Source organism: Argopecten irradians, chromosome 2, assembly GCF_041381155.1.
Source record: "Argopecten irradians isolate NY chromosome 2, Ai_NY, whole genome shotgun sequence".
Taxonomy (NCBI): domain Eukaryota; kingdom Metazoa; phylum Mollusca; class Bivalvia; order Pectinida; family Pectinidae; genus Argopecten; species Argopecten irradians.
The window spans coordinates 6701644-6715889 of NC_091135.1; the positions used below are offsets into that span (position 1 = coordinate 6701644).

At 32.2% G+C, this 14246-nt stretch overlaps 2 protein-coding genes across 2 annotated transcripts in view; one reads left to right on the forward strand and one right to left on the reverse strand.

The window, feature by feature from the left end:
* LOC138314275 (coiled-coil domain-containing protein 93-like) overlaps nt 1-14246 on the reverse strand; it is a 33850-nt gene that overhangs the window by 16334 nt on the left and 3270 nt on the right. Inside the window, exons 5-12 of the mRNA XM_069254529.1 lie at nt 13868-13966; nt 11699-11755; nt 8510-8607; nt 8053-8089; nt 7137-7232; nt 6633-6683; nt 1374-1460; nt 192-308 (exon numbers count right to left, since the gene is read on the reverse strand). Coding sequence (XP_069110630.1) covers nt 192-308; nt 1374-1460; nt 6633-6683; nt 7137-7232; nt 8053-8089; nt 8510-8607; nt 11699-11755; nt 13868-13966 — 642 coding nt within the window. The remainder of the gene's footprint in view (nt 1-191; nt 309-1373; nt 1461-6632; nt 6684-7136; nt 7233-8052; nt 8090-8509; nt 8608-11698; nt 11756-13867; nt 13967-14246) is intronic.
* On the forward strand, nt 3240-5252 carry LOC138314276 (uncharacterized). Its single transcript, XM_069254530.1, has one exon. It carries the CDS (start codon nt 3521-3523, stop codon nt 4910-4912), a length of 1392 nt encoding a protein of 463 aa, XP_069110631.1. The 5' UTR covers nt 3240-3520; the 3' UTR covers nt 4913-5252.

The following is a 14246-nucleotide window of genomic DNA, read 5'->3' on the forward strand; positions in this document are numbered from 1 at the left end:
TTAGCTGAAAGGAGTTTCGTTCACAATCTTCAGCTTAATCAGAAACAACTTCAGTCACTACTTTCAAATTTTCTTTCTGGAACTTCAATCATAAACCATTATACAGCTATGAGAATGAAACCACTGTAAATAGCATAATCTAATTTTACAAACCAGAAATAAACATTCAGTAAACCACGGCTAGAACCTACCTCTTCCATGCGTGTTTTTTGTTGCTGAATCTGTTTCGTCAGTGCAGCTGTGACCCGCTTGTGTTGTTGTGCTCCGCCGACTCGTTCAGTCTTTTCAATCTGTTCTATTTCGGCTTGCTGGAATCATAAACATGTTGGTTTTTTTTATAGTTTTTTTTAATGCTGCAGGTTGTGATTTAGTGAAATATGTCATCTCTTTCAGTTTAAGATGGATGGTCAAGCAAAGCCAGGCCTACTCTGGAAATCATTTTGTTTTTAAATTAAGGAAACTAGAGATGCATTGATAGTTTAACTGAAATGAACGCTGTTAGTATACGATAATGTCAATAGCATCCTATTAGATTTTTTAAATTTTTTTTTTTTTTTTTTTTTTTTTTTTTTAATTTTCAATAGTTTTCTAATTAACTCTATTCATGGCTATTGGGATAGTTAACATTGATATCATTATAAGATACATGTTAATTTGTTGAATATTATTTAGTAACTTTTTTGACTTTGACAATCAAAGAAGAACCTGTTTGATTTCCTCTTTATCAATACAACATCAGATAAATGAATAGCAAGCCAAAAAAGAAGAAAAAAAAGAAAGAAAAAAAAAAGCAACACACACACATACAAAAATAACTGATAAGTTTAATTTTAAAATTTTCAATTCTCTTACTAATTGTTTGATGATAAATGATTTCCAAATTAAGAGGAAAGATCATCGGAATTTTGCATGTTTTAGAATTTAAAAGTTTAGAGTAAAACAATTCAAACAAATAATGACATACAACATACATTTTTTTATAAGAAAATAAAAAGTTAATGTAATTAAGCTAATAAGCTTTTAAAAAAAATCTCATGCACTATCTAATCTAAGATTACCAAGACTTCAAAGAACCAATGAATTCATAATGCCCTTGGCTCTAAACTTAATTAAGAAGTTATAAGAAGTGGCTAGTACATTTCATTTCACCTATTGTATAACTGACATACAATTAACTTTGTTTTATGCCAGTTTGGTAAAAAAAAATCAACCGATGAAGTTAATTTTTTTCTCAGTGTTTTGCTTTTTTTTTTTTTAAATGTGTCTATCATGTATGCTTGAAAATGTAAATAAAATGCATTTGAAAATTGTAAATATATTTTTTTCTTCTTTTTATCTTTAAAGATGCATAATTGGTTTTCCTAAAAACTTACTTTTTCCGCATATTCTGATGCGATCTGCTGAATTTCCGCTGACTGCATGCCAACAATGGAACCAACCGCACTTGCAGTCAATTTACCCTAATACAATAAAAGCATGCCATTCAAACATTCAAATGATGAAGATGATCAAAAAAGATAAATGAAAATACTGTACACCATTATACAGTAAAGCACGTTTGTAATGAATCAGACACGCTAACAATACAAAGAATTCTATAATTATAATAATATAATATAATAAGAATTATATAATTATAATAATATAGTTATAACATAGTACTATTTATACCCCTTCAAGGTACCTCTAACTTAATTAAGGTAATTATGACATTTATAAACAAACTACAATTTGTATGGTACTCATATTAAAGTCATTCTGCTGGTCCCTGGAGGTTCATTATAAACATGTTTTACTGTATTATACATTTGCATATTACAGAGCTGTCATATTTTTGAGAGAAAACAAAGTGAGTTTTGCTAAAAAATCATGATTTCACAGCCGATACCTAACTGCAAGGGAGGAAACTCTGTAAAATGCAAACAAAACTTGATGAAAGAGCATGCATTCCAATGGTGAAACAGGCCAACAATGAGAATCACTTTTATATTTGTAACAGTTATTTAATACTTTAATCACAACAAAAATGATTACTAAGTCAAAATATGAAACAAAGCTAGCGCTATAACAATTAAATTAAAGATGCTCCACCGTCGACAGAGCATAAATGATATTCATCATTTGAACAATAATTGGTGTTTAATCGTGTATATATATATGCCTGATTAGCTAAAAAAATAATGTAAAATAATTTATTTCGCCTTTGGTGCATGCGCAATCAGTAATTCATTTCATATAGGATATAGTGACACGTAATTTTTTCGGGATGCAATTAATTATTTTTCATATTTTGAACTTTAAGTAAAATTAGAAGCTCAAACTTTTCAATGGTGGTAATGGTGTAAAGTAAGTAACTTTTGTAACCGAAGAAAAATACTAAATCGTCTTCTCCTGTTTTTCATGGTAAAAATATACCATTTGTCAGAGGTGGAGCATCTTTAAGGGAACAGAAAGACAAAAATAAACATGCATTTATCTAAAAACAAACAACATTTAAAAGGTGAATGACTCAACGAAATTCTAGTTCTAAACCTACCTAACTTTGCAATGAAGTTTTCTATCCACATTTTTTAAAGAATTTTCAAATTTTGTAATAATCAAGCAGCTTTATTTTCTTTCCGATCTAGAAGACTATTATGGACCATCTCTATGTAGAGCGTCAACTTCAAACAATTTTTGAAAAGTATCTATTTCTTTATCATTGGTTTCTCAATATTTCTTGATGCATTTAATTCACAATAAAAAAAAATCAATATCTTATCCATGCTAAAGATTACAAAGTATTTCATTTTGATATATGTGCAGTGAAAATGTCTGTGTAATCAAGCTGAATAGTAACACCTGATGGTGCAGGCATACACAATAGTCAGCTTAGCACCAGCTGTTAAATCACCACCGCCCCACAAAGGCAATCACTGGCTATTTTAGCATATCACAAACGGAGGTATAATCTATTAGCCGGCAGAGAGGTGTAATAGGTAAGATGGAGACAGATAAAGAGTCAGGAGACTTATACACAGCTTGTTGGTGTTAAGTTATCAAAACTTGTCTGTGTGGTTTGAAAATTCTAGACAAAGGCTGCAACTGAACATTGTGGACAAAGCAGTTATAGGAAAATGACATAGCGACTATACTTCTGTTGAAAATAGTTATATTTTAATAATTTGAAGATTGATTGTAAGATTGAGAAAGGTATTCAACTTTACCATGAAACATTTGAAATGAAAAATGTGTGTTAAACAGGATATCAATGAAACAATTATTTATTGTTAAAAGTGGAAATGCCACCAGGCTTGTGATTTTACTTAATCCAACAAACTCGAAACATCAAAGTGGCAAACTGAAAACAACCGATCAAAACACTTGGAATCTGCAAACATCTATTTATAAATATCAGTGTCATCCTTTCAAGGGACACAGTTTGGATGTAAACTTGTAAGGACACAAAATTGACCAAAAACCACAGTTTTTTTAATCATAAATCACATAATTGAAGCTGTCAGAAGATTCCAAGAAAAACATGAGTAGCAGTAATAACAAACCCGAGAAAATGGTCCTGATTGACAAGAGCTCAGATGATTCGGATCAGCATAAAAGCAAATTACACGACAACAAATGTTTCCAAGGAAACCTTCTCCTGATTGTCTTCGTTCTTGACATGGCAGACCTGTTTGCTGATTGGCTACTGTTTCGTGATGTTTACACAATAAAGGAAGGTCTGGTGTACGGCCCTCCTCCGGAGACTTTGACCTATGCCCTTTTGACCTTTTCAGTGGTGGGAACAGTGACCTTCACCTTTGAGGTCGTGAACCTTGTCAAAGAAGTTTGTCATCGCCGCCCTTGGATTAACCCAGACCTTGTGTCTGCTATCTGTATCTGGGCTGAAGATATTCCACAACTTGTCGTCAGTTTACGCATCATGATTTGCCGTGAAGAGGCAATCAGTTATTTCCAATTGGTCAAGGCTGTGGTCATTATGATAGGGGTGATAATTCGCATCATTTTCTGTCTGGTGCTCTACTGTAATGTGGAAAGTTTGTTGGACATAAAGAAACCGTCCTGGGATGGATGTCTCAAAGTTACGTACCGCTTCTTAATCATGTTAGGGTTGCTCCTTGTTTTCTGCTGCTCCGTGGCACTTTTCTTCTTCACACAATTTGAGAGAAAAGACGATGGAGGGATACAATTCACTGTGCCGAAATCAATGTTTGAAGGGAAGTATGATGAAGAAAGATATTTTCAAAATGTTAGTATGTATCTACATCATCCCTTAATCAATTTTGATGATGGCTCATTACCACATAGGGAAAATGTTGGCTGGATTCGTCTCATCAGCATATATGACGTTCGTGAGAAAGGAGAAGAGATATTTAAAATTGATTTTGATGAAGAGACAAAGACAAAGATGATTATATGGCAATCCAACTCCAATAACACTCTACAATTGAAAGAATGTTACACGATTGATCGCAAGGCAAAATCTCTAACCTCGGTAACAAATTGTGATCAGGATTTCATTCCAGAACCAAAGATGAGTATGGTATTCAAATTTGTGTTTGAAGAAAAGGAAATTCCAACATTGATATTTGGAGATATAAAATTTAATTGTAAAGTAGAAAGAAATAGGGTTTGTCTAACACCTCTGATCACGTTTGTGACACGGGTGAGTGAGTACAGCCCAAGCGTGACACAGCAGCATGCAATCATTCACTACTATCGTACGAAATCTGATGTACCTCAAAACAGCCATCTTCTCAAAACAGGTTTGGGGAATGAAGCACGGTTCTACAGAAACGACCTTGACCTGATTGACATAGCTACAGTATGGAAGACGGGGTTTGGTTCTTGTGAAAGTACAGGTAGTTTGGCACCCCATATAAGTACAGATTTACAAGTACAATGTGATGTATAGTCACTAAGGGCTTAGAAACATAGACTGCTGGGAACAATAGCTAGCACTGGGCAAATGATAAAATAAATCGAAAATTTAATAGAAAAATACATTAAAACTAATAATTGTTCTCTCCCTTTTCTAAGCTTATTTTATCCCGATTTTACAATCTCTGCATGACCCCTATGGCTTAACCCAATCAGCATGTTGGCTAAGAAATCTTCGGTGTGGTTGATTCATTCAGAAGTATAAACGGCTAACTGTACGTCCCCAGATGTTCCAATTCTAGGCCAGAGGTCACGCTGAGGTGACCCATAACGGAGAGTTGTTAGATCTTGGAGCGTAACGTAGAGCATCGCAGTGGAGCGGAACTAAAAGTTTCATTTTAATTAGATTGCCTAATTATAAAACTGTAAATTAAATCTGTGATGGAATAAAAAAACAACAACATGAAAATGCCTTACTTTGTCACTTTTTCAACATTCACTTCTATTTATCTCAAATCCTGTGTTTGAAAGTCTGTGATCCTCATTTTTTTTTTATCTAAAATACTACTGAACTAGCTATAACCTACTTATCTTATTATATTCATTCGGCAATTCATCATCATGCCATGCATTTTGCATAGTAAATATAGAATGCACAAAATGAAGTTTAATAACTAATCATTTTTTTAATTCAATTAATGATAAACAAATACAACAAAGAATCAGCATAAACATGCAGTCATGGGCTATTTTCAATTATGCGGTTTGACTGGTTAGTCCTAATTGTTCGTTTATGAATTAAAGACGGACCTGGTGATTTTATATTGTTTTTGGACGAGCCTTGATAAAGCCCTGACAGGCCTGTATCATAAACTGCAGGTCCGCCAGGATTTATACTTTGAATAAAAACTTTTACAAACAGTTGAACCGGTTGTTCCGAATAAACGTAAACGGCCATGAGTTATTGAATAGGTTTCATTTTGAGTAAGGGGAGATAACAAGAACCCAAGTTATCTGTAATATTATTGGCAGTAATAATGAATGGAAAAGGACTATGTATGGTTATGGCCCTTTTTGGCACCCAAATCCATCAAAATATTTGAAATGATTCAATTATTATGATTGTTTTCTTATTTTGCAGATGTAAATACCTTTAATCCAAAATATGCATAAATTATGAAAATGTAGAAATTTTGACAATTTTGGCCATTTTTTTGCTAAGTTTTTGTCTATCAAGCTTTAGAGCGCATCCTTGAACAAACTTAATATTTACTGAGAATATGTATGCACTTTCAATACATCTTTAGGAGAAAAATAAGATTTGTTCAAGGATGGTTTCTAATACAAAAACCTATAAAAAATGGCCAAATCATTTTCACATTTTCATAATTTATGCATATTCTGAGTGGTTACCATGACATTTGAAGCTGAAAAATTACAAAAAAAGTAATTACGATTAAATCAGGGATATACTAAATATGTAAACTTCAACAACTTAAATACTATATAACAGTTTTGAAAATTTGACGAATTTGGGGGCACCATACATACTGGTAGTCCTTTCTCTGAATTTCAATTTCCTTGCAGGAGTTATTGCTCAATATGCAAGTATAGCAAGGACCTGAGCCCAGTTATATCACCATTCCTTAACTTACAATTCTCCACAGCTCTTAGCTTCTGTAATGTTTTCCAATAGAAAATTGGTTGCTGAAATTAGGCCCTGCAAAGGGAATTAAAAACGTTTCCTGACCTACCTCTTGTACTCCCATAGCGGACATTCCTGACATCAACATCTGAATACGTTTCTGAAGTAAAAATATTTTATCATATAATAAAATACAGTAACTGTAAGGGTTTTTTTCGTTTCAAAATGAGCATATTGTAATTAAATTTTCAATAGATTTTTTTACAATATCAAAAATGAACAAAATGTCTACAAAATCAAAAATTATCTTCACATCTAATCGTGAGGCCTACTTTGGTTTCCTTCTACTATTCAGCCACACAGCAACAAGTTTACTTTATTACATGATATGCACTACATTTTTTTGTATTATTTAATTATGCTGTCATCACATGTGATGGAAATAACTCATAACTCATGGTAACATCACAAAACATTAAGAGTATTGGAAGAAGTTTTCAATGCAGATGTCAAAATTTAAGCAAAATTATAAACTTTGAAAAATTACATGAACACCTCTTCAGTTTCAGTTACAAATTTATCAGATAAAATCTGGAAAATGGACAGGAGTTACCTCCTCCTGCTCTTGTAGTTCTTCCTCAGATGGCTCTGCCTGTTGTCCTGCAATGCCTGCCGCTGCTGCAGCTTTCTTTGCTGATTTGTCACCTTCCTGAAGAAAATCATAAAATTACTACGTTAAAAATGATTTTGAATACACTAGCTGTTTAAGGATGGCTTATTTTGGAACCATATATCATTTATTGTTAAATTACTGTCAGACTAATAATAAACGGTCATTCAAAAGAACGACAAAAAAAGGCTGTTTTTTTAGACAGCTGTTTAAACCAGGAGCAGTCAATTTATATAACTAATAAAGAAATACAAAGATTTATATATAGATCCAAATGTACAATTATATAATATAAACTTTATTATATATACAATAACATATAATACCTCATTACTACATATACATTGTATATTGGCATGTGTATGTATTGCCAAGTAGTCTATATACAAACATGCCTATGTAAACCTTAATTTCAATAAATAACATAAAAATTCACGATGGCAACTAAAAAGAAACTTTAGTCAATTAAATATATTAAAATTATGACTAGTGCCTGTTTTCAGATACTGATAGCAATTTTAGAGTTGTGAAATACTGTAAATTGGAATATTTTGGATGTGGTCATATTTTTAGTTTATTTGGTGTTTGGCCGGAAAGCGCCAAAATGTAACACATAAAAATTTGGCTACGTATGTGTTGGTTTCTATTTTATACATAAAGATCAGCTATTACTTATATGTATGTAAACACATACTCTCAGATAGGTTAGTCAATCATGTTACTTAAACAAACATTTAGGTATATTCTGCTAACCACAAAACATTGTTTCCTGTACAATTAAAGGTTTTCTTTATTTGTACAAATATGCCAGAATATCCCAATTGATGTTATGTGTGAAATAGAACTCCAACTTCATTACCTGTTCTGCCTGGTCTGATTTGCTGACGCCATATCGCCTGGAATAGAAAGGAAACAATTCATTATCTTCATTGTCCAATTAAATGCTATATGATAATGATGATTAATAAGCCGATCGGGACTTCATTGTAGGACAAATCAAATGTTTCTGGAGAAAAAGACATCGACTTACATGTATATCACCATATACCACCATATAGAAACAATGGCCTTTAAGTATATTCAATGGTACAAAACTAAATGAAACAAATTTTTGAGTTAAGGTGTTTATATTTTGTACAATTTTGACATTTTATATTATATTTCTATTATATATTTTGCTTATATGCTGATTGCTGGGTTTTTTCATTGATTTATCAAAAACAATCTGTGTAAAGAAGATTAAAGTTTGAAGAAGAAAAATTTGTGTCAATCAAATTTTTCCATTATTTGAGAAAATAAAACAAACTTGGAGTTACCTCCCATATTCCAACAAAGTGGAGTGAACTCTGGACTCTTCATCTCGGAGTTTGTCTACATCCTGTCGCCGATAGCGACGTTGTGGCTTGTACACATCCTGTGATAAAAGAGACACCATAAGAGTATGGGTCTAGTCTAGTGATTTAATAATTAGAAATGATTTCTGTCACCTAAATTTCTGAGTCTAGTGATTTCATAATTAGAAATGATTTCTGACACCTATATTTCTGAGTCTAGTTATTTCATAATTAGAAATGATTTCTGACATCTAAATTTCTGAGTCTAGTGATTTCATAATTAGAAATGATTTCTGACATCTAAATTTCTGAGTGTAGTGATTTCATAATTAGAAATGATTTCTGACACATAAATTTCTGAGTCTATTGATTTAATAATTAGAAATTGATTTTGGACACCTAAATTTCTGAGTCTAGTGATTTAATTATTAGACATTATACTGTAATAATATTTCAGAAAAAAAATTCCACACTGAGTTCACAATATACATCAAGATGATGACAATATTTGAAATTGTTAAATATGCCTTCAATTAATGTCAATTTGAAATATTTAAAACCCATTTTGATTTCCTGATATCTGATCATTTTATAACCAATATTTTTTTTATAATTATTTTATTTTTCCAAAGCATTTTTACAAATACAAAACAAAAGATTATCAACAATCATCATCTGCCACACCAGTTTCATTCACCATCATCATCATAATCTGATGCATCAGCTTCATTCATCATCATCATCATCATCTTCATCATCATCATCACCATCATCATCATCATCATCATCACCATCATCATCATCATCATCATCATCATCATCATCACTATCACCATTCATCATCATCATCATTCATCATCATCACTATCACCATTCATCATCATCATCATCATCATCACCATTCATCATCACCATCATCACCATTCATCATCATCACTATCACCATTCATTATCATCACCATTCATCATCATCATCATCACCATTCATCATCATCATCATCTTCATCATCATCATCACCATTCATCATCATCATCATCACCATCATCATCATCATCATCATCATCATCATCATCATCATCATCATCATCATCATCACTATCACCATTCATCATCATCATCATTCATCATCATCACTATCACCATTCATCATCATCATCATCATCATCATCATCACCATTCATCATCATCATCACTATCATCACCATTCATCATCATCACTATCACCATTCATCATCATCACCATTCATCATCATCACCATCACCATTCATCACCATCACCATTCATCATCATCATCATCACCATTCATCATCACCATTCATCATCATCATCATCATCATCACAATTCATCATCACCATTCATCATCATCACCATTCATCATCATCACCATTCATCATCATCACTATCACCATTCATCATCATCACTATCACCATTCATCATCATCACCATTCATCACCATCATCATCATCACCATTCATCATCACCATTCATCATCATCATCATCACCATTCATCATCATCATCATCACCATTCATCATCATCACCATTCATCATCATCACTATCACCATTCATCATCATCATCATCATCATCATCATCATCACCATTCATCATCATCACTATCACCATTCATCATCATCACCATTCATCATCATTACCATCACCATTCATCATCATCATCACTATCACCATTTATCATCATCACCATTCATCATCATCACCATCACCATTCATCACCATCACCATTCATCGTCATCATCATAATCATCATCATCACCATCACCATTTATCATCATTATCACCATTCATCATCATCACCATTCATCACCATCATCATCATCACCATTCATCATCACCATTATCATCTTCACTAGCACCATCACCATTCATCATCATCATCATCATCATCATCATCATCTTCAGCAGCAACATTCATAATAGTCATCGTTATTACCATTCTTCATCATAATCATCATCACCATCATTATCATTTACAATCACAGTTTCATACACCATCATCATTGTCTGATGCATCAGCTTCATTCATCTACATCATTATTGTTCATCATCATTCATCATCATCTGCAGTAGCAGCTTCTTTTTACGAACATGGTCCTCACTCCCACATCCACACAGACACACATACGCCACACACGCCTACATACACCCCCTCGCACGCAAGTTCTTACACAAGCACTCTAAGGAAAAGGGTATAATACATATTAGAGAAGGAGAGAAAGAAGGAGGGAGATAGAGAGAGAGAGAGAGAGAGATAGAGAGAGAGATAGAGAGAGAGAGGACTAGAGGTCGAAACAAGATTTATGTGGTGTTATAAACACCAGGAGCTCAATGAAGGATAACTAATTTATGTACATGGTAAAAAAAGTTATAGTACATGATACATAGTTACATGTATATAACATAACATGACTATCATAGATTGTCGCATTAAATAAAGAAACATACAAATAGTTAACTAGTCAGCTAAATCAATAAGTTTTTCCCATTTTCTCCATTCATTTTCACATTTCTGCTGAGCACCTCCACCTTTACTATTGGCAATATGTTTTTGAGAAATGTAATGTTCTTTAATTAAGTTGAGTAGAGCATGTGGACTTAAAATTTTATGCAAACATCTGGTTTTGTATATGTAATACTTAATAATAATCAAAATTTCATTGTCTACTCTATTTATAGTATGATATCTATTTTGTAAAAACAAACCAAAAAGAAAGCTTTGTTTATTGTATTGAAAAGGGATATAGAGTGCATCCAGGAATGTCTCTACGCTTTGCAAAAATCTCTGAGTTTCTCTGCATTCCCAAAGAATATGGACAATGGTTTCTCTTTCAAGATTGCACAAGGTACATATTGGATTATTGGCTAATCCTACTTTACATAAAAACGTGTTTGTTGTTAAAATATTTTGTACTATCCTATACTGAAACCATTGTAGTTTTGTAATTTTAGTAACCTTGAAAGGATTATTATATATGTTGACCCAATTTAGTTCAATATCTTCAAACAGATCATCCCCAATATAACCAATATTTAACTTAAAAGGCCTTTATGGTAAAGTTATACTTAATATATTTATTATTATTTATCTTAAATAATATTTATAATAGTAAATCCTTAAGCTTTCTCCTATAAATTTATCCTTCAACTGACCTTGACACCAGCAACAGTAGAAGTCGCTTTTTCCTTGTTGGCATCAAACACTACATCCTACAAAATAAAATAGATTCTTAGCAACAGTAGCCAATGGATCTTGAGAGTCATGACATTCCTAAATTGATTATTTTACACAATTTAGTCCTTTTGTCCATGATTCAATTTTTTCGTATTACATTGTTACCTCCCTTACCCGTAGGTTTTCATTGTGACATCATTAAATTGTGAACGAAATGTATATTGTTACGCTTACAACCACATTTGCATGATGTCACAATCAATACCTACCTGCAGGGGCAGATAATTCTGTAATATGGAAATACAGTATAATCTCTTAAAATTAGTAAATAAGCCAAAAACAAAATGCATTGGTCTGATTAGTGAATATAACGTAACTGCTGTACAGTGAATATGTTTAACACATTGACATAGTTTACAATAGTCCGCTAAACCTGCCTATATTATTAGGCTTTTTTAATTATTTTTTTTTTTTTGCCTAATATATATTAAAAAAAAAAGGAGGTTTAACGAACTAAGTTTACAACAGTCATGCTAGTTTCAAAAGCATCAATTCAAACATAAGTTAAGACCATTTGATTTATTTTGCCATGTGACATACACACTCTATATTGATCATCAGGTGGAATAATAGTTTAAGACCTCAATTACAATTAGGAGAAGTTACAAACCAGAAATCAGGTCCCAAAGTCACATATGATGATAAGGTGGGAAAAAATGTCCGTTTAGGGTTACATAGGCAAAAAAAATAGGGTAGGTAGGTCAGAAGAATTTAAACAAGAGCTGTTGGAGAACAGCAAAGCTCGCCTATTCAGAAGAAGTTGATGTTCAAGTATTTACTATTTAAACATGGAAATATGACAAATCAACAGACTCAAAAACCCCCTAAAGGGCCCCAAATTGGTTGTATTATCACATTCAGCCTCCATACACATTAGGAAAATAAAATCATAAACATTTATGATGACTTATGCTTAAACAATTGACAAAATAGAAACTTGCTCAAAAACTTTAATATGGAAATATGACAAATTAACAGACTCAAAAACCCCCTAAAGGGCCCCAAAATGGTTGTATTATCACGTTCAGCATCCATACACATTAGGAAAATAAAATCATAAACATTTATGATGACTTAAGCTTAAACAATAGACAAAATAGAAACTTGTTCAAAAAATTTTAACATGGAAATATGACAAATTAACAGACTCAAAAAAAACCTACAGGCCCCAAATTGGTTGTATTATCACGTTCAACATCCATACACATTAGGAAAATAAAATCCTAAACATTTATGATGACTTAAGCTTAAACAATTGACGAAACAGAAACTTGCTCAAAAACTTTAACGTGAAATGGGACGCCAATGACGCCGACGCCGGGGTGACAACATTAGCTCCCCCTATTCTTCGAATAGGCGAGCTAAAAAAAAATGTATTTGTGTCTTTCACTCTAAAATAATGGCTGGAACCGGAGTCTGAGATTGAAATCCCGACTTTTTTTCATAGAAAAGTGGAAAAATAATAGGGTCAAGGGTAAAAAATTAGGGTCGGTTGGTTAACCCTAAACAGACATATTATTTTTTTGGCCTAAGTCAGATGTGATGTCTAAACAACAATTTTTTTAAAACTTTTTTCAGTCATTGTTACATTAAAAAAGTGATTACGAATAGAAGTCAGGTGTAATGTCTAGACAAAAAAATAAAAATTGTTTTACTTTGTTTTTCAACTGCTTATACAGTAACAAAACATTCCATTTTATCTCATTGACGTTAGTTACAACCTGATAGGACCTGATAAAGACTTGGTAAATCATATTTATTTGTTTGTGTTATCACAAAGTGTTTATCTTGGAACCTTTGGTCTGTTTATTAAATAACAATTCATAATATAGCATGCAGTGTATTTTTCCACTCTATGTTGTACTATGAGCATTATTAAAATCTTTTAATAAATTTATCAACAATTTTCAGTCACTTGAGTAATAATTCACCTGACTTTAATTGACTTCTGTCTTTCACTAAATTTTCATTAAAAAATGTTCAATATCTAACAATGCTTCCTCCCAAATAATACAAATCTGACCGTGCAGTGTCCACAAACCAGCTGCATTAATTATCTTGTTTTTTTTTCAATTTTTAATACATACCTCTGGTGTTTTGTGATTTTTGTTGAACTGTGAAACTGAAAAAGACCTGATGTAATCTCCCATTTCTTCTCGTGTTTCTATCGCCTTTTTCACCAACCACTGAAGAAGAATAAAAAGTTAGAAGCATTGTCATAACGGGAAATCCTATAAAGTATATACCTATCTAAAGATACTATGACAACTTTGTGACATGTTTTAAGAAACTTTTACAAGAAACATGACATGTCTCAAGTGAAACTAAACAATTACATTTTTTTTAACTGTAAAACATGTTTATATCATTTATTATTTACATCTGTTATATAAATGTAGTGATTTTCATTCCCTGTCTAGGCTCCTATAACATGTTTGTTATGTGTGTTACAATATGTCTATATCA

Bases quoted from the DNA above. Each gene is read 5' to 3' on its own strand.
- LOC138314276 (XM_069254530.1), top strand. From the start codon at position 3,521: ATGAGTAGCAGTAATAACAAACCCGAGAAAATGGTCCTGATTGACAAG.